Source organism: Solea solea, chromosome 3 (genome assembly GCF_958295425.1).
Source record: "Solea solea chromosome 3, fSolSol10.1, whole genome shotgun sequence".
NCBI lineage: Eukaryota > Metazoa > Chordata > Actinopteri > Pleuronectiformes > Soleidae > Solea > Solea solea.
Genome location: NC_081136.1, coordinates 713925 through 735301, shown reverse-complemented (window position 1 = coordinate 735301; position 21377 = coordinate 713925). Strand labels below are relative to the sequence as shown.

Sequence of the window (21377 nt, the reverse complement as noted above, 5' to 3'; positions counted from 1 at the left end):
TAATGCTGCAGTCGCTCGCTTCGTTAGTTCCAGTCCAGTTCTGAACCACAGCTGTCGCGTGTGCGTCCGTGCACGAGACCAGGTTCAGGTGGAGGTCGGCCACAACTGTCCGGTCCGGCCGAAAGTGGACTGGAAACACTGTGTGTGTGTGTGTGTGTGTGTGTGTGTGTGTGTGTGTCTTCAGGCTGCTGCCCTTTAATTTCACTGAATGGTTCAAACGCCGTCTTTTTTGGACACTAACGAAAACGCACAACCAGACGATTTGATTATTTCAGTCTCTATCAGTGTGTCAGGTTTTTGGAGGTGGTTTGGTGCGACGTTCAGGATAATCACTCCCTGTGTGTGCTTATTCATGCTCTACACAAAGTAAATTCAGTACTTTATAAGAAGAGAAGTCGCAGCTGTGTTTCAGTCAGACGTTCACTTGTCTGACTTCTGTCTTTGTCTATAAAACAGTTTCTGACTCAGTTACAGAAGATCGTAGATTGAGGCTCAGTGTTAGCATGTCCAGCGTCGTCCCGAGTTTATCCATCAATGAATTCTGATTCCGTGTTACCTATGAAGATGATGATGATGATGATGAAGATGATGATGAAGATGATGATGAAGATGAAGATGACGATGAAGATGACGGTAATCACGTGCGTGCGACATGGTCCCACTGTGACTAGGACAAGAAAACCTAATATTTTACAGATTTGACAGAAGAGATTCTTACGTAGAAGGCAAACAGCTGTGAACCTTCTTTTCTTTGTCATGTTTAAACACTGCAGTGTCTGCTGCCGTCTCACTCACGTCACTTTGATTTAAGGCTGTGACCGTGACAATCAAACTGCTCCATTCTTTCAGTTTTTGCATGATTACGTGATTACATGTCCTTTACAATGTCTGATTAAGGAGCTCCATGTGAAGGCGGAGAGCACACATGCTCACATGCACACATGTCTACATGCACATGTGTACATGCACACACACGTGTACATGCACACACGTGTACATGCACACACATGCATGATGTATTTCCTACGCTTTCCTCTCTGGTGACAAATGAAATTACCGTAATAACCACACGTCGGCTTTGACGTGAAACTTTGACTACGGTGCTGCAAAGTGCATCTGTGCAAACGAAGGGTTCATTTGGCTGCAATAGTTTGTCATGATCTAGTTTAATGAACGTATTTAAAAGTAGAAACAGGCGCCGCAGACCAGCGTTATTGTTGTTTACAAAGCTGCAAACTCGCAGCTATTTTCATTTTGTTGACATTATTGGACAGAAAACCCTTAAACACAAACTTAATGTTGGTGTTTGTCTCCTCCCTAAAACCCCACAGACATTATTGACCTGATTTGTGTCACTTACTGTTGTCCTCTTCTCTGGCTTTGTGTCTTTTTAAAAGTTGTGAAAACCAAAGTCAAACTCGCACGTATACGTTCTGTCCAATAACGCTGATATTGAGTTTTGTGCGTGTGTGCGTGCGTGTGTGTGCGTGCGTGTGCGCTGCCATGTGAAAGCCAGTTGGTGTTTATGGACTCCAGCGTTGTCGCACAGACTTGGCGTCACATGTGTGTTCACTGCAGTGTCATGAACAGAAGAACTCACCGCGTGCGTCTGTCGGAGCAAAAACTGGCAGCATTTTCACGCTCGTGCTGAACTTTTAATGAGTCTCATCATCCGAACAGCTGTGTGTCGCTGCTCCCTCTGACTTTAATGCACACGCGGCGTCGTGATGCTACAGCCGCCGCCCCGGGCGAGTCCTCGCAGCGCGGCGTGATGAAAATACAGCGAGCGAGGCCGTGGTGCCTGCGCTCCGGACTCTGACCGACTGCTGAAGGGTTTTTGTTTCATACTTTTAAAAGTGCTGCGTTTTCTTTACGTCCTTCACGACGACCTCGTTCGTGTAACCCTCAAAATGACTGCATTAACGTCATGTAGTCATTTTGTCTTCCATCCACACACTTTGTTTTCTGCAGTGACAGCTTGATTTCATTGTAATTAACCCTTTAACACTTATCACTGTTATTATGTCACGGTCCCAGTGGTTCCTGAGAGACTCCACTCTCATCTGTTCTATTCTAATCTATTCTAGTCTACTCTGCTCTACTCTATTATTCTAAATAAACACTTAGAAAGTTGGAGAGATTATTGTTCAGGAAGTGAAGTCGGGTCACTGCGTCATCACGGTCTATGGTTATTTGCTCGTCCACATTAAAATGCAGCTCTGGAGTTTTCAAACTTGCGTGGACGAGAGAGCGACGCAGACGCAGAGTGAGCGACGCAGACGCACAGAGAGTGAAGCAGACGCACAGAGAGTGAAGCAGACGCACAGAGAGCGACGCAGACGCAGACGCAGAGTGAGCGACGCAGACGCAGAGAGAGTGAAGCAGACGCACAGAGAGCGACGCAGACGCACAGAGAGCGACGCAGACGCAGAGTGAGCGACGCAGACGCACAGAGAGTGAAGCAGACGCACAGAGAGCGACGCAGACGCAGAGTGAGCGACGCAGACGCACAGAGAGTGAAGCAGACGCACAGAGAGCGACGCAGACGCACAGAGAGCGACGCAGACGCACAGAGAGCGACGCAGACGCAGAGTGAGCGACGCAGACGCACAGAGAGTGAAGCAGACGCACAGAGAGCGACGCAGACGCAGAGTGAGCGACGCAGACGCACAGAGAGTGAAGCAGACGCACAGAGAGCGACGCAGACGCAGAGAGAGCGACGCAGACGCACAGAGAGTGAAACAGACGCAGAGAGAGCGAAGCAGACACAGAGAGAGCGACGCGGACGCAGAGAGAGCGGTGCAGACCCACAGAGAGCGACGCAGACGCAGTGGTCGCTCTTCTGCTTGCGACTGTAGCACTTTTTCCAAAGAGAACCAGCTGCTCTCTGGTTGGGCGACTCTCCACAGGCTGCTTCCTTCTTCCGCTCTCAGTTTCCCACGGGAGTCTCCGTGGCACCTGCCGAGCTTAAGTGGTAAACAAAGAGGAAAACAATTTCATTCAGCCGTCTGTTTGTTATGTTGCTGAATGTGCGTAACGTGTCACGTCTCCTCAAAGTGGAAATATTTACTCAACAGTTGGAGATCGATGAGACGACACAGTCGCGCTGGACTCGTCTCTGTTCACTGTCGACAGTGTCACAGAAAAAAACCCAAGGAGCAGCTGATGATGAGGATGATGATGAGGAGGAGGATGATGATGATGATGAGGAGGAGGAGGAGGATGATGATGATGATGATGATGAGGATGAGGAGGAGGAGGAGGAGGATGATGATGATGATGTCACCTAAAAGAATCTGAACTCAGTTCAGAGGCGTCGTCTGCAGCCAAGCTCCTATTGGACGAGAGCAGGTGTCCACTTACATGTGACGTCGTATCGTCAGAGTATCAGAGCCAAACAACAAAGAAACAAAGTCGTAATATTACGAGATTTTAAAATGAAGCGTTTCTCATCTTGTCACAGGTTGCAGCTGATTACGACTTTTTCAATATTATCACTTTATTCTCAGAATATTACAAGATTGATCGATTGAGATCATGAACTTATCAACATTATAAATCAAATGAGAAGTTGAAGCAAATTTGTGAGTCACCCCCTAGTGACTCACGTTGGTTTTGTATCTTTGACTTCTTTTATTATTAGATTACTGTGTTATTTAAAAAGGATCTGGGGGCCAATCAGTGTCCAGTCTGGTCAAGAAGGGGCCGGTCCAGAGAAAAACAAGTGGAGACAAAAGAACAGTTCAGTAGCGAGTGCAAAATATGAGCTTAAAATTATTATTAATGGGCCGCATATAATCGATTGGGGGACCGCATGTGGCCCACGGGCCGCCAGTTTGACACCTCTGCTCTAACTCATCGTTGTATATGAGTTTTAAAAATACACGCTGCGTTTTAAAGGAGCTGCACGGCCAATTTGGTTGTTTCTTAGAGGAATTCTATTCTACTCTATTCTATTCTTCTCTTCTGTGGTCACTGATTGTGGACGAAGGTCAGAACCAGACCGTGACCATGGATCGATGGATTCAGAGTGGGAGTCACGTGAGGTGGATGCAGTTCCCTGTGCAGCAGACGGGGGGCGCAGTAGGACCTGAGAACCAGGCGCTGACTCCAGAAGGATCAGGGATATCAGTGCGATAGTTCCCCAACGGCTGAGCCACGCTTCAATGGTCGCTCTCCCTCACACACACACACACACACACACACCGTCACCCTCACCCTCCTCTACCCCACTCATTCTCTCTCTCACTCACTCACAGACAGAGAGAGAGAGAGAGAGAGGTGATCCGGCTCGTGGACTGGCAGGAGCTGGATTGGGTCTCTCTCACACACACACACACACAGACAGAGGCAGGAGCTGGATTGGGTCTCTCTCACACACACACACACACACACACACACACAGACAGAGGCAGGAGTTGAGGGACCAGCACAGTACTTGTGGGATTCTATAACAGGAAGATTTGTCTCCGGTCGGAGTCTTTACATCACAGAACCTGTGGAGGACGGAGCACTGGCCGCTGCTGCCGCTGCCGCCACCGCTGCCGCCACCGCACGACCGCCGTCTGCACAAGAGCAAGAGGTGCCGTTCAGTGTGTGTGTGTGTGTGTGTGTGTGTGAAAACATGTCACTAAATGTGACGGGGGGGGGGACTCCCAAACTCGCTGATCCGTGCGTTGATGATGATCCACTTGTCGTGTCTGGATTCATCTGCGTGTGTGTGTGTGTGTGTGTGTGTGAACATATCATGCTCAGATGTCATTGCCTCAGGATCAGAGGGTAAAATAAAGAGCGGGGGGGGGGGGGGGGGGGGTAAATGATATGTGGCGCTGTGCCAATGAAGCTGAAGGTTAGACGGACGTCTCCTCGCCCCCCCCCCCCCCCCCACATGTCATTCTTTACTTGTACGCAGTGAAGAGTTGGTGAAAGCGGCTTCATGAGGAATCCCTCAACCCCCCCCCCCCCCTCAAATGTCCTGCCCCCATTAGAAATGTGATTATGTTTCTATCACAGTGTAGAAAGATGGAGGTCTGGTCCTTATTTTAGCTCGTTGTCCCCCTTTCTGCTCCCCCATGGGCTTTGCCCTCGCCTTCCACCTCTTTTATCCATTTCTCTGTCCACACTCTCTCTGCTGAGCCAGCGAGATGTCCTGGTTTAAAGGGGGGGGGGGGGGGGGGAGTCAATTCACACAAGTGGGAGGACACAGAGGGAGGGAGGGAGGGGTGAGAGGAGGGGGGAGTTAGCCGGTGATTTATGTGTAGACATTAGTCCACACGTGTTTGTTCGCCGCTGCACTTCACACAGATGCTGAGTGTGTTTGTGTGTGTTAGATTTCACTAATTCTATTTGTTGTTTTCCTCTTTTTCCCACTGAATTCTGGGTCGTTTGTCGCCGCAGCTTCCCGTGCGTACACACACACACACATGTTTTCTGTCCGTGTTCCACATCGAAGTCTGCTCAGGTTTTCTGAAGGTTCTTCTCGTCACTGATGACTGATGTCTTCTCCCTCTGTTCCTCCAGGGGGCGTGATAGACAAGGACCTGCGCCACTACCTCAACCTGCGCTTCCAGAAAGGCTCGGTGGACCACGAGCTGCAGCAGATCATCCGGGACAACCTCTACCTCCGCACCGTCCCCTGTGAGTCACTCAAACCTTGTTACCACCACTCAGAAAAAAGCTTAAGTTGGACCCAAGACCTGTAGGCTCCTCCCACATCCTGTGTAGGCTCCTCCCAACTCCTGGTTTACTATGTGTAGAGCTGTGGGACACACAGATAGCGGGTATCTGGTCGATCGTGCTCTTGTGTTTGGGCGACATACTAAACTGTGACTTTTTGGACGACATACTAAACTACGACATTTTGGTGACTTTTTGAACGACATACTAAACTGTGACTTTTTGGACGACATACTAAACTGTGACATTTTGGTGACTTTTTGAACGACATACTAAACTGTGACTTTTTGGACGACATACTAAACTACGACATTTTGGTGACTTTTTGAACGACATACTAAACTGTGACATTTTGGTGACTTTTTGAACGACATACTAAACTGTGACATTTTGGTGACTTTTTGAACGACATACTAAACTACGACATTTAGTGATTTTTGAACGACATACTAAACTGTGACATTTTGCGATGCATTGATGGCGTGTATCTGCGTCGCTCCTGAATTCTCTGGGACGGCTCGAGGCTGTGTGTGTGTGTGTGTGTGTGTGTGTGACTCCAGCTCGAGCTGTGGAACTCTGCTCCTGTGATTCATGTCGCTGCATCGTTTTCTGTTTACTCGAGCGAGATGAACACAGCCCGGGACGCCACGGCCCCCCTGGGGGCTGGAGCCGGTGCTCACCCAACAACGGCTTCAATCTAAAGTTTTCTGGACATTTCCGGGGCGTAAAAGTCACTCACTCGCTCGCTTGTTTGCTGGATTATTTCTGAGCACGGACAAAAACATTGTGCATGCTACTTTATTACAACGCTCAAGAGTGCAAAGGATGATGGGTATGAATGCTCTGTGTAGTTCTTCCTTCCTTCTTTACCCAGAAGACACTGCAGGTCCGTGACAGTGTTGACAACACTGTTCCATCCATAATGATTAGTGTTGGTTTCAGTGTTGTCTCCAGCGTCTCAGTCTCCAATCACCTGCAATAACTGAAGAGCTCACAATGGATTTGGGAGGGTTTAAGGTATGGATGCTCGGAGTGAGACCTCACTGTGCCTGAACGTGATCTTTAATCCAGACGTCCGTGCTAAACGTATATTTACCTTTTCATCATGCGGCCAAATGAGTCAAGGCTTCTCTTTGTGTGTGTGTGTGTGTGTTAGCTAGCGGTGCCATTAGGGCCAGCTGTGTTGGTGGCTAACTCTCCCCTGAATCATTAATGGAGGTGCGTTCTCCGAGGCCAGCAGCAGAAGGATTTCACTCTCTGCTGTCGTCCTCTCTCTTCAGACAGCGGCAGACATTTGTTTTGCAGCAGAAGCTCAATTTTCTCCAATAACCACTTACAGAGCCGAGGACACTGGAGACGGAGTGAGAGGTGGACAATAGAGCGAGAATAAATGGAGAGAGAGAGACACAAGAGGACGTGTTGAGGCTTGATGACATGACACAGGCTGTGATGAACTGTTGCAGAGAGAAAGCGAGGTTAACTGGAAGCTTCAGTGCGGCTGAAAGGACGAGATGTCGTCACGAGTCTGCTGCATGTTTTTGTATTTACCATTTGAAATGAAGGAAAAACTAAAAGTACTGTAGAAGTATACGAACACCAGATTTAGTGTGTTTACTTTCAAAGTTGAACAGTTTAAAACATATTTACAATAACATTTTTTGTCTCAACGTCCATAAAAATTGGTGTTTTTCTGATTCTCCGTCTTCCTGCGACAGCGTGAGTGAAATTACCGTAATAACCACTCGATGGCTTTGACGTGCAACTTCTCAGTTTTCAGAAACTGGGTCGGAAGTTTTACGATAGCACAAACTGTGGAAGGAGGAAATGCGTCAGATCGTACATGAACATCACGGCGTGAGTCGAGTCTCTGTCGACTTAAAGCTTTAACGATGCTGAGGCTCGACGCTCTTATCTACCTCTGACAAAGAGAGCGACGCTAGAACCCGGTGAGTTTTACGATAAGTGATAAATCTGAAGGAGTTCATCACAGCAATTTAAACATAAGCACTGAGTGGTAAAGAGAAGGAGGCTGATGTGCAGACAGTAGGAGACTCACTGCCACTCACACCAATCATGGAGGCTGGACAACGTCAGGCCGTGCCAGCGCTGAGACAAATTGCCTGGTTGAAATCCAAGGTCAGAATGTTAATGGTCTGAGTCCATGTGAAATCAGGCCTGTCGTCTGTTAATCCACACAGATTAGATGTTGGAGACGGAGCAGAAATGAGAAACCGTTTGGACCAAGGTTTCTGAATTATGTCTGAAAACAACAACATGGCGGCGTTTGTACTTTCAACACTTTTGAAGGGATTTGAACTCAAATAAACTGAAGGTCGGACGCAAGCCTCGCTTTTTTCTCCTAATTGTAAATCAAACATAAATTCTGTTGCTGATGAAGACGAAGGTCGTCGGGATGATGTGACTCACTCGCTCTCACGTTACTGTTTTCATCTTAATTCCACTTCATCCTCACACTTTCATATCATTTCAGTTTAGTTTGTTTTCACTGCAGAATCTAGAAGTCTAGTCTTCCACTGGATTTTCTATAGTTTAATCTATAATCTGTGTCTCAATCCGTGGCTCAAACTCTCTCCGGGTCGACGTTCAGATTGCAGTAGTTCTCGTCTGACTGGTAATGACGATAAACCTGAACCTGAACGCTTTGAACGTAACAACTATCGTACGTATGAATGTACAAAGAAAGAGCCTTTAGCGGAGCCCCGCCCCCTCTGTGAACTCATCGAGGATTAAAGTTTATGAAGGATGTGAGTGCATGTCCCTGTGTGTGTGTGTGTGTGTGTGTGTGTGTGTGTGTGCGTGTGTGTGTGTGTGTGTGTGCGTGTGTGCGTGTGTGCATGCTCACACAAACAACATATGCCTCAGTAGCAGGAAGTAGCGCTTGAGACTGTGCGCTAATGGGCGTTTTGATGCCCACGGGGCGTCGAGTTTGTGTTAATGGCTCGGGCAACTGTGTACAATGCTGATGGTGTTTGCTAATGAGAGAGCGAGACGGAGAGAGGCTGCAAGTCCATCTGTTTATCCACAGTTGTTGGTTTGATCATCCCGGCGTCTTAGAGCGGAGCAGGAAATGTTGAATTCTGTCCGTCTGCCACTTTCTCTCCTTCACTTCTTCCTTTCATACTCGGCTTTATCTCTCTCTGTTTCCTGCTTTTGTTTTTCACTTTGTACCAATATCAACACCGACATCATAAACTTAAATATCAATAAACGGTTAACACGGAGAGCTGAGACGAGGCACCGGTGAAGAGACAGACTCGAGAATGTGCCGAGGCCGGTTGTGGTGAAAGGATAAAAATGGGGGACAGAAAGGACAAGAGGGAGGCGAGGTCGAGACACAGAGACAGAAGAGAGTCCAATTGTGTCTCTAGGTCTTTTAACCCTTCTGTGACCAATCATGCGTCAGTCTCATCACCGTCACTCACAAACCGTTTGTCATATCTAGAAAATTCAAAAACTATGGACTGGCGATCTGTCCAGAGTGTGACTCCGCCTCTCTGTCCAGAGTGTGACTCCGCCTCTCGCCCTGTCAGCTGACATCATGCGGAGGATAAATTGGTAGAAGATGGGAAACAGGAAAGAAGAGAAACAGAGTTTTCAATCATATACATCATTACAGTTGACTTTAGCTCAGGACTTTGGCGGAATGAGCGTCCAATCACAGACGAGATTCTTCTCAGTATTCTACAGCCGTGAAATCCAAATAAACACAGGCGGTCTCATGTGGTCATAAGAGGGTGAAAACTACTGAACTGTCAACAAACATTTTGTGCACCGTCGTCTGAGGATTTGATCGGATTTCACTCTCCAGTCCAGTGATGTGAAGGTCGAAGAACAGATCTGATGAATTCCTCCGTGTTCTGTTCTTCGGTTCAATTTTCTTCTTCTTCTTTTCCCTCCTCTCACTTACTCATTGACTCATAGGAGGCAGGGCGGCGTTTCCATGGCAACCCTTTCCACTCCCCGACTGCGTCAAAGGCTCGACTCTTCTTAAACTCTCAGCCCCGCACTCTTTTTTTTTTATATTTTCTCTCCCCCCAAACTAACACATGCTTCCCACTGACGACAGGTCAGAGGTGAATGAAATGAAATGAATGATTCCACTTCCTGTGTGATTTACTCTCTGCCATTGGCACTGAGAGGGCAATGAAGACAGGTGTGGGGGGGTGGGGGGGACCTCGTCACACAAAGGCCCCGCCCACGATGCTCACCGATGCTTGCCGATACACGCCCCAGGTGAGACGTGCGTGTGAGCGGGATCGCTGATAAACGCTGAGGAAAGCGAGTGAAAGTCAAACCCGAGCTGCAGATTCTCACACTTGTCATCTCAGTGACATAAATGTGTCTGTCACCAGAGTTTACACTCGGCTGGACACGTGGGACACTTCCTGTCGGCTGACCCAGTTATTGCCTCCATCCCTTTCTGCCGACCTGTCGATAAAACCCTCGGCAGTGACAGAGAAATCCAATTCACTTCAATCTCCAGATAGCGTTGTGCTTCCTGTGTGCTATCAGTGAACATACACCAGTCCCAAATGGGATTTTCCAAACCCTGGATTTTTCCTTCTGTGCAAAAAGTAAATGGGAGTGAAAATGTCAGGAAAGCATTTCATTACAGTCTTCACAGCGTGACCTGGATTGTCTTTGAACATTTTGGTTGTAAACATCCTCCTCCGTGGAAATCCTCTTCACTAAAAAGATCCACACACACACACTAACGTTCCCCGCCGGCTTCACTCTGACACACTTTCACGTTTACGTCGCAGAGAAACCGTGACACTGTGAGCAGCTCGGGCTTCACCGGCCCTCGAGTTAATGACCGCTGAAAACACAGTGGCTGAGAGTCGACACTGTGTGAGCTGATGTTCCTGAAGCGTCTTTATTCTCGTCTGCAGACTGATGACGTTTGAACCTCTCGTGCTTTACAAAGAAATCTTCCTGGTAGTTGTTGATAATGTTTTTTTCATCACAGTAAAACTGATTCATTGGTCGTCTGTTGCCTCCAATTCCTTTTCCTCCAGGGGAAGAATTTCTTTCTTCTTCTGAAAAGAATCATTTGTTGCAGCTTGGTGACGTTTCTTTGTCTCTGAAATGTTCTACAACTTATTAAATAATAATTATAAATATGTATAAAGATATTTGATGATTGACCTAGAAATCGAGAAAAGAATCAACCAAGTGATAAAAATAAAGTGATTAAAGATTAAAGGTTCGGGGAAAATCATCAACACATTCAGCGATTATTTAAATCGTTGCACGTTGCAGCTGAGTTTCCGTTGTTCAGTTGCTGCCACCTAGTGGTCGGAGGCTTAAACACAGCACAGAACCGCGACGTGAACTATTGCAATATTTTAGTGTGTTGTTATTTTCTTATCACCCTGGAGACCACAACGATCAGTTTGCAGTTGTGTTGCAGTTGTGTTACAGTTGTGTTGCAGTTGTGTTGTAGTTGTCTTGCAGTTGTCTTGCAGGTGTGTTGCAGTTGTGTTGTAGTTGTGTTGCAGTTGTCTTGCAGTTGTGCTGCAGTTGTGTTGTAGTTGTGCTGCAGTTGTGTTACAGTTGTGTTGTAGTTGTGCTGCAGTTGAGCTGCAGTTGTGTTGTAGTTGTGCTGCAGTTGTGTTACAGTTGTGTTGTAGTTGTGCTGCAGTTGAGCTGCAGTTGTGGTGCAGTTGTGTTGCTGATCTTATCAGAAGTAGAAGAAGTAGAAGAAGAAGAAGAGCTGTGGTGTTTTCAGTGATTCATGATGGAGAAGACGTAGCTTTGGGGACGGTTTGTCGATGACGGGCTTCATCTCTGACTTGTGTTCAGTTTCATGAGGAAAGATTCTTGAAAATAAGCCGAGTAAAAAACTGCAGAAGTTTGATTTAAACTTTTTTTAAAACTGTGCCGCCCGCGTGTGATTTCCCTCATTTTTTCATCTTCAAATGTTGAAGCGTCTTGATGCCGTTGATTTTGCCTTTTAATATTTTATGCAGTTGCATTCTGGGAAATGTAGAAGCCAAACTCCCCGCCCGTACACAGATGCAGTTTTAGCAGGGGTGTTTCAAAGGATTTTAGGGTGAAAAGTGAGGGGGGTTTCCAACGATAGAGTCGTTCCAGTCTTCTGTGACTCTAAGACCTTATGACATCAAGTCTGTGTAAAATGGCACGTTATAGGCTGTGAAAACCAAAGGAATGTTTATTTAAAAGCAATAATACACTTATACAATCTAACTAGTGTGACAACTGTATTCTGATTAAATGTGTCACACGGACCTCGAACAAAGATGTCGTTGTCGTGGACAAACACGATTCTGTTTCAAACTCCTCTGGTTCTCCCATTCCCAAAAAAGATGATTCCATTTCGTTCTTCCTCGTTAATAAAACAACAACAAGCACTTTATCCTTTTTATAAGAAGAAACCTTTCGTTTGTCATGTAGTTTTAAGAGTTTCAGCGTCACAGGTCAGATAAAGGAGCATTTTCAAGTGTTTATCACAGTGGATTCTAGAGAGGAATCTTGAGTCTGTTGATATGAAGATATTTGAGACACTGAACCTTCTCTGATGCTGTCGTCGCGCCACGGATTCTTTCCACAGTACGACGTCAAATTAAAAGATTTAAAAGTGAATTTGTTGAAAAGAAACATGTGTTTTTTTTGTTTTTTTTTATCGTCTTAAAACCACAGAAAAACGTGGAGCTCTTTTCTGTGTTTGTGTTCTGCAGTTTCTTTGTTTGGGCTCCGCCTCCCTCTCGTCTCTCCTCCTCCTCCTCCTGTTTGTGTTGATCTGCTCCGCTGCACGGACACGACAAGCCTCAGCGCTCGGTCGAGGTCGGACTGTTCCGCCGTCAACAAAGAGCAAAGACATGGTTCCCTGTGTTTGGCATAAGCCGCACAATTCCCCAGACCAACGTACATCACACTCACACACAGGCAGGAGGAAGAGGAGGAGGACGAAGACAATTTCATTCACACCACAAAAATATTTGTGGACACATTTCAAGATTAAAATATGAAATGGAGACAAAAAAAGAAGAATTTGTAGGAATATGAGATGGTCCACGTGTATAAGCAGATCTTAAAAGGTCAGTTTTAGCTCGGAAAAATGGGGCGGGGTCGAAAAAGTAAAACAGTCCCCGTCAGTTTGACTGAGAAACACACGTGTTTGTTAATTCTAAGTTAACTTAACTTAACTCTTAGTTTGCTCTGTTTTGGTCTCCACCAGTTTATGAACATGGGAATATTTTATTTATACTTTAGTCTGTGAACAGATCTTCAGACGTACCGTCGGCTGTACCTCGTGTCCCCCGCGTGTCCAGCAGGAGCCGCGACGCGGCGTGTGTGCGGTAATCTGTTTGTCGTGTTTGTGCGACGGCAGATTCCAGCAGAGATCGGGAACCGCGGGGAGAGCGAGTCGGCGTTTGAGACGACTTGGCAATAGTGTCGAGGCTCGAGCGATGGCATCTGTGGGGACTTGATGAGAGACAATTATGAGCCAATTATGCTGATTAATGGGATTACAGCAAGGATGTCTCCTGGTAGACACTTACACTTGTAAATAGATATTTTCAGAGAGCTTCAGTCGCCACAATACTGAACACTATGTTCTTCTCTAATTAGCAGTAGATGTTTTGTGTGTGAAAGAAACAGTCGAGCTTTGAGGCTTTTCTCACTTTTTCTTTGAAGTGGAAAAACTAAATGGTCAATAATCGCCTCGTGGCTTTCAGCCGGATGTTTGACTTCACTGCAGCTCGAGGGGCTTCAAAGATCTTAGAAGTGGCCTCGGTCTTTTGGAAGGTAAGCTCTCTGAGAGAGTGACCCCGACCTCACATCTCCTCCATCCACTCCCTGAGGAGAAACAAGCTCTTGAGAGGGTTTAACGTCACGCTGACGTGGAGAGAGCTGTGGCGCTGGTGTCTTTCCTTTCTCTGGTAAAACACGCTTTTTAAAATGCTGATTAGAAATGACAGCTTCACCGTTTGCAAACCAACAATAACATGTGTATACACCAGTTTAATCAGGAGAAACCATTTCATTTGTGTAATAGTCCAGAAAGAAAGTCGTAGAAGAAGACGATGGCATTGTTGCTGCTCAGTTGTCCTCACCATGGACACATCTGCAGTTCTTGTAAAGTCTCTGAAAGGACGAAGGACTCGTTACGATGCGAGATCAGCACAAAAAGAAAATACTGCTGGATGAACAAGATACTGTCTAACTCGGCGTGTTGCTGACGTGTCGCTAAATCACCGTGTCGCTAACTCGCCGTGTCGCTAACTTGCTAACTTGCTAACTCACGTGTCGCTGACGTGTTGCTAAATCACCGTGACGCTAACTTGCCGTGTCGCTAACTTGCTAACTCGCCCTGTTGCTAACTTGCTAAATCACCATGTCGCTAAATCGGCGTGTCGCTAACTTGCTAACTCGCTGTGTTGCTAACTTGCTAAATCACCATTTCGCTAAATTGGCGTGTCGCTAACTTGCTGTGTCGCTAACTTGCTAACTCGCCGTGTCGCTAACTCACTGAGTTGCACGTATATTCACATGCGGTGGTTAGCCTAGCCTAGCGATTAGTTATTGTGTTGTAAAAAAGGGAAAACAGCTGAGAAGGACGTGTGATTGCATCATTGATGTTGACACCATGACTCAGCATCATCGCTGCGTCTCCGTGTTGATCCTGTGGTCGATGCACCGGCGCTGTGTTATGAGCCTGCAGCAGAATCACACGGCGTGTCAGAGGTGTTTGGAGTGTTACGCACGGTGTTAAAGCTGCGGCCTTCATTTATTATTGATGCTAACACGAGGGCAGGACTTCTCTCAGCAGGGGTCCTGGCCCTGACGGTTGCAAAGGCTGAGGGCAGAAAACCAGCATCAGGATTCACACCTGGACTTCAATAAGTTATAGTCTTAAGCAGCGATGTTGTTTTGGAGTCTGGAGAACAGTTGATGCTGGTCTGATGTTGCGTGTGTGTGTGTGTGTGTGTGTGCGTGTGTGTGTGTGTCTGTGTGTGCGTGTGTGTGCGTGTGTGTGCGTGCTATCCCTCTGAGAGACGTTGTACCCACAGCGTGACTCATTTAGGCGGCGGGCAGCTCAGAACACACACTCCCTCTAATCTCCACGCTCCCCCAAGCAGAGAAAATGTCTGCACTTTGCCAATTAGAGCGCGGGGACTGGATTAGGTGGACGAGCATTGTTCCCCGGGAAGCAGCAACACGGATAGAAGATGAAGATGAAGATGAAGATGCACGCTCGTGTAGACGGAAATCTTTCAGACACAGACTCACGTCGAGGAACGTTGACAGCGTGTCCTCTTTAAGCACACACACATAAGACTTCAGACGCTGCTGTAAGTGCAACAACCTGAAGGAGGCAGCAGAGTCGGTAAACGGGAACATCGCGACCTCCGTGTGTCTCAAACTGTGGTGCGTGTACAAGCTTCCTCTGATTATGTATCACTTTAGTCACTTTGTCTCTGGCTCCATCTTAATCTTAATCTTAGTCACTACACCAGTGTGAGGAAGAGGAGGATGATGAGAGAGTGAATGATCTGATCGCTGTATTTTGACGTCGGTGATGACGGTTTGACTTCAGCTCTGTACGAGAACAGCTGATCTAAACGATCCATTTAAAAAAGAATGCATGATATTTAAGATCCAACTGTAACGGCTCTCATTACAGTTTTCTGATCAATTCTCTTCTCATTTCTCTGAGTAAAGTGAGTTGTCGGCCTCATGATGGAAGAAAAAGAAATATTCAAAGTTCTCAGCGAAACAGAAGAAGCACGAAGTCGTCGGGGTGGGCGTGATGACTCAGCACAGAGTTCAGCGTGAGATCAGGTGATGAAACAAACACAAAGAAACTTCAATCCTTTAGTTTGTTACCAGTTTAACACAAAGATGAATAATGTGGAAGATAAACGTGAAGCTCTGTCCATCCAACTCTGTCAGAGCTGAGCAGAGGTTATCATATTTACCCCCGCCCCCCCGGTGCTTTAGTCCAATAGGCTTTAATGTCAGCGTTGGCCGGGTGACATTTGTGCTCAAAGGCTGTTTTTTTCACTTGATATCAGCTGACTGTTGACACAACTGAGAGCGACACCGTGTGCGTGTGTGCGTGTGTGTGTGTGTGTGTGTGTGCGTGTGCGTGTGCGTGTGCGTGTGTGTGTGTGTGTGTGTGTGTTGTGTGTGCATTAGTATTCAGAGCCGGTCACTTCCTGACACTACGTTCCTTCATGCCTCTCCTGGAGGATTTCCGACACTCTCTTTCTCGCTCTGTCTCGCTCCGTCTCCGTCTCCATCTCCGTCTCTCTCTCTCTCTCTCTCGTCTTCTTCCTCCTCTCGCTGGTTTCCAGACAGCAGCAGCCTACGTTTCCTCCACATTGCCATGGAGACAGACGTGATGTCAGCGCTGGTCTGCGGAGAATTTTTTTTTCCACCTCTGTAATCAGCTTCACCTTAAAGATTATTAAAGAGCTCATGAGCTGTCGGGAACACCTGGTGCAACCAAAATAAATATAATATAATAAATGTTTTCTGTCGATGAACTCCCGGACGGAACGCGGCGTCTTGTTTGGCTGAGTTCAGCAGCGTGTGGCGGGCGCTGTGTTGTTCAGGAGCGTCGTGGAAACAGGTGACGGACGTGTGATCACGTTCACTTCAGAGGGAAGTGAAGGCACGAGAAGCTGCTTCTTATTCTCTGTGTTTGATTCTGCCGCAGAAACACGACCTCTGACTTTGGTTGAATCATCACAGTTTTCACTGTCGGTTTCATCGTTCTCGTTCTTCGTGTTCACGTTCACAGGATTCATGATATGATCGAGCCGAAGCTCATTTAAGAAACTGGTCAAACAAACACGTTTGTTGCCTTTTGCCCTATGTCAGCTGGGATTGGCACCAGCATCCCTGGATAATACTGGAGAACACTGGAGAACATTAGAGAACATTGCAGCTTGAGAAGTTGAGTTGCTCTTCAGCTGTTCTGCCACTTGACCACAGTGATGTCACCAGATCAACCCTAACCCATGTAAAATGTTAAATCAATGACTGTAATCGATGCAGCGTTTAAAATCATCCACACGTTTTCTTTTCTTTCTGAGACCAAATCCTAAATGTCAGCTGAAGTCTCCGGGGGACGGAGAGGTGTGGACGTGACGACGATCCCTCAGTCAAACACAGAGAAACAAGTTTGAAGAGCCTGGAGAAAACTGCACCTTCTTGTTGTTATTTTCCCTTTTAATTTAATGCTTAAATGCTCTTTCTAATGACTTGAATACATTTGCCTGAGCTGAACAGTATTTTGATGTGTGCACAGCTCACTAACACGATATTTGATCCTGCGCTGAGGCTGATAAAAGCCGCGCGGCTCAGTCTGCTTTGTGTCACAGAGCTTTTAGATCAAGCTCCTCGCAGCCTTTCAGGGCCGCGTGTCAACGTTTGGGAGGTAAATTCATTAGACGAGCGGCGTTTTCACTGCAGACTGAAACACGTGCAGCACATCTGCATAATCACTGAAGGTATGTAATCAATATTAACGTCGCTGACGTTCACATACAGTCATTAAACTACTTGTCGTACGTCCATACATATATCCAAGCCTCTCTTGGATCAATAACACATAGAAATATAGATTTAACAGCAACATAACCGTCAAAAAAGCTTTTTTATACCAAAGCTAGCGCAGCTTCTAATGGACACGTCCACCGATGTCTTTCAGAGCGGTCAGAGGACAGAGGTACCCTCATGTCATGTCCTATGTAGTTTATGAAGTCTTGGCTCTCAGCTTTCCTGCCAGCGGACAAAGTTTTAAAAAACTTACTCATTTGTTCCTGGTGGCAGAAAACGTCACCCACCCAAAATCTGTTTATATTTAAATGAGTCACTCTTTTAAAGCTACTTCAGCCTGAAATATACATATTACAACAGGTTGTAAATGTGATGAGCGAGTGTCCAGATGTGCTCATCTCGTAAACGGTAAACAACCTCTCTGAATGCAGCATACTTTAGCTCTAACTGCTGGACCAGCGACCCAAACAGGGAAGTCGCTCTCCGTTCAGAACATTGCTACTTGACTATTAAACATAGGTTAATAATAATATTTTCTTCCTGTTTCACTGAGATTTCACTGTTGATTTTGGACGCAGTTAAGTTGCATATGTCTGCATACCGACACACTGAGGCAAGGGGGGGAATTCAGGCCGTTGCCATAGCGATTGCCATAGCGATGTAGCCTGCTGATTGACTGAAGGTGGCTCTGTGAGGTCAGGGTGGATTACTGTGATCAGACGGTTTCACTGATGACGGTGTGGGTTGAGGGCGGAGGCGTGAAGGTGTCGCATGCACTGATGTGTGAAGTTTTCCAGGTGAGAAGTTAATGATGAAAATATACACATCGTTTCGTTTGAGTTCACACACACACACACACACACAGTCATGTCGTTATTTTAGACACAGGATTTTTAACGCGTGGTCAAATACAAACTAAAGGAAATAAATACTACAGTCTATTTTATCATTATCGAAATATTTTTTGTGTAATTGTTCAATAATTCCATCGTAACATTTCAGTTTTTTGACAGATCTGGTCTGCGGTAAAAAGCATAATAATCCTGAAGAATGGGGATTAAAAAGTGGAATTAAATGGATCCTGTTTTCTTTAAGTCTGGGAAGTTTCCTGTGAACAGTTTGCGGCCAAGTTTTCTAGCATTTTCTGGGTCCCCCAGTTTTGACAAAGCTGTTGACATCAATTATGTGTGAAGTTCTGTTGAATTATTTACTCTCCACTCTCATCGAGGACCAGCTCATGACACTTTGGGCTGAATTTGCAATAATTAGTGAAAACAAAGAGACTTTTATCAAGTTAAAAGCTACGAGTAAAGGTCATGAAATGAACGTATGAATGTGGTTTGACTGCTTTAGCCATGTTCAGCAAAGCTAACAGTTAGCCCATGTTCAGTTCAGCAAAGCTAGTTCAACCAAATTATTTTTAAGTAGAACTAAGCCAAGTTAATGTTCACCAAAGCTAACATTAAGCTAAGTTCATGTTTAGTAAAGCTTAAGTTTAGCCATGTTATTGTTTCTGCTCCAGTTTTCTAATGACCTGGAGATGATTGAGTGTCATGTGACTATTTTCCATATGTTTTCTCTTTCCACATAAATCATGGAGATGATGGCTTTAATCAGTTTAAATGAGGAAGTTACACTTGATTTGTTTTCTTATTGATGAATCCTAGATTGATTTGACAGCATCTCTGTGATGGCACAGGTGTCACATGTGATGTCAGATGTTCAGTTTTCTTGTCGCGGTCACGTCGTCTAAAACAAACACCAGCGTGGTTTCCACCGCTCTCGTCAGCATGAACACATGAACTCAGAGCAAACAGGTTTTGGTAGAAAAGACAATGAGCGCGTCTTTCTGTGGGAAGTCCTGTGATACTTTGACATTTTGATGCCATGGTGAGACTGTGAAAGATGACTGATCACACTCATTTCCTCTTTTATATTAAAAAACGTGTCCGTGATGACGGTGTTACTGATTTCCTGTGTGTAGTTCACTCCAGAGTTCATGCAAACGGAACTCATTCAGTCTCCCTCTGCTTTCCTTTGCAGAGTCTAACCTATTTATGGTCGGGAAGGTCCTTAATTCAGTCTCCAATTAAAAACTGGGCTATCTCCACTCTAATGGAGAGGTTGCATAACAGCGCTGACGTTACATAACACTGAAGAAGAAGAAGAAGAAGAAGAAGAAGAAGTCTGATATGATTACAGAGGCAGATGAAAATGGAATTCTTCTTGTCTGGTGTTTGTGTGGCGTGTCCTTTAGCATCTGTACATACAGTGCACTCACTCTGACGTTGAATGGATTCTTTTATCACTAACTCAATTACCCACTGATCTTGAAGATTCTTCTCTTTTAACTGAATTACGTCTGTTGTCGTAATCCGATTACTTTTCTGTGGTAATAATTGGTGTACAAATGGTTTTGACCTGGCTACATGAGACGTCCCTAATGTTTTGACCTTTGACCTCAGTGAATATGTTTTTTGACTGGAAACATTCATTTTTGGCTCTTTAAAATCTTTTTAAATTGAATTGAATGGAATTGAACAAATAGTGTTTTTAACCAGATCTGTGTGTTGTACATGCACAGTTGAATCAGACTAAGGCTGTAGTCGGACTAACACGTGGGATACGTGCAGATGTCACGATCCATCTCACCAGAAACTGATTCAATACACACTGGCTTATGCAGAGATACGGCGCCACCTGCAGCGGGTCAGAGGTCGTCTCAACCACCTCGATTCAGACTTCTTTGGGTTCTTTGGGCTGTTTTCATGTTATGGATGTGAATTGGAAATCAACATTTTAAACAGGAAGCAACACTGAAGGGATCAATAACCTCTCCTCAGCTGCTCTTCACAGAGCTCTTTAAGTTTCTCAGATCTTCACAGACCTGAAGGAGGGTCTTGATTTGGTCGGCTTAAGTGTCTTTGCTCGGGTTTGCCGTCCTTGTTTCACTGTCTGAGAGCGTGTCCTCATAAGTCCTCCGTCCACTCCCACTCCCCAGGGCCAGCTTGAGAGAAATGAGCCCTCGACAGCACAGCAGCGCCTCACTCTCACACAGAGACCTCACCTGTCTGTAGGAGGACAGTAGATGTGGCCTGAGCATCATTTCAACAGGCCTGTTCTCCTGCATCTCTGCCAACAGAGATCTGTCCGTCAACCCTCGCGTGTCTGCATTGCCTGCTGCAACATGTATGAATGAATGAAGCATGTTAGCCTTGGTGTGCTACATTTAAAAACTGTTTGGAACGACCTGACGATGTGAAGCTGTGGAGTTAAGATTTGAGTGGCGTCTCCTGGAGGTGTTTACACTTGCTGCTCAGACCAAGTCTTATCTAACATTAATGGACCAGTTGAAATATTTATGTCACTGATTTGACATGGAGACACTTTCTTTAAGTGAATGTAGCATTTGCACCAAATGAAAACCAAACCATCACATCGCCCCCTGGTGGCTTCATCCATTATAGCTTATAAACCCTGTCGACTACATGTTTTTGAAGACAGAATGCAGAACCTTCTCTGTCCCCTCGAGGTCTGTGTATAGTTTCCATATTTGCGAGTCCGCTAAGGTCCATTATGATCCACGCTCCATAAACGTGGTCATCCAGTCTGTGTGTGTGTGTGTGTGTGTGTGTGTGTGCAGACGTGTGAAAGCAGCCCAGGGCTGGGATGTAATGACTAAACAGAAACGCCCACCTCAGAACATGGTTTTATTGGAGTCTGGCAGTTAGCTTAGCATCAACGGCTACTTCCTCTCTCCATCGACAGAAACACCTGCACTGATGGAGGAGAGTGTAGAGATGCTAGAACCTTGGGTGACGGCCTTGAAATAAGTACTGTATGTTTTTATTATGGTAAAAGAAAATGTGAAGAACCGTGATACCATGGCGACGACTGCAAATGCTATCACCAGTGCATGTGGAAGAAAGAGGAAACCAATCACACGTCAGTGTTTACGATGTACGGACAAAACAAATGTTTTCCGCTGGCGCTGTGAGTTATTTTGAAGATGAGCTGGTGTATTTGATTCTTAATATCAAAGTAAACTATATCTAAAAATACATTTAACAAAAATAACCTGAAAAACATAAACTGTCGTCGTGTTCCCCGCCCCTTCCCGTGAGCTCTTGAATTATTCTTTTCAG

At 45.8% G+C, this 21377-nt stretch overlaps 1 protein-coding gene across 11 annotated transcripts in view; it reads left to right on the top strand.

Moving 5' to 3' along the window:
- The window catches only part of magi2a (membrane associated guanylate kinase, WW and PDZ domain containing 2a), a 146637-nt gene that overhangs the window by 45787 nt on the left and 79473 nt on the right, over positions 1-21377 (top strand). For 10 of the 11 annotated variants that reach the window (XM_058625643.1, XM_058625645.1, XM_058625644.1 and 7 more), the window contains exon 2: positions 5521-5637. In XM_058625643.1, coding sequence (XP_058481626.1) covers positions 5521-5637 — 117 coding nt within the window. Of the gene's footprint in view, positions 1-4234; positions 4583-5520; positions 5638-21377 lie in introns of those variants that run through there. The other variant, XM_058625649.1, reaches the window with a different exon arrangement.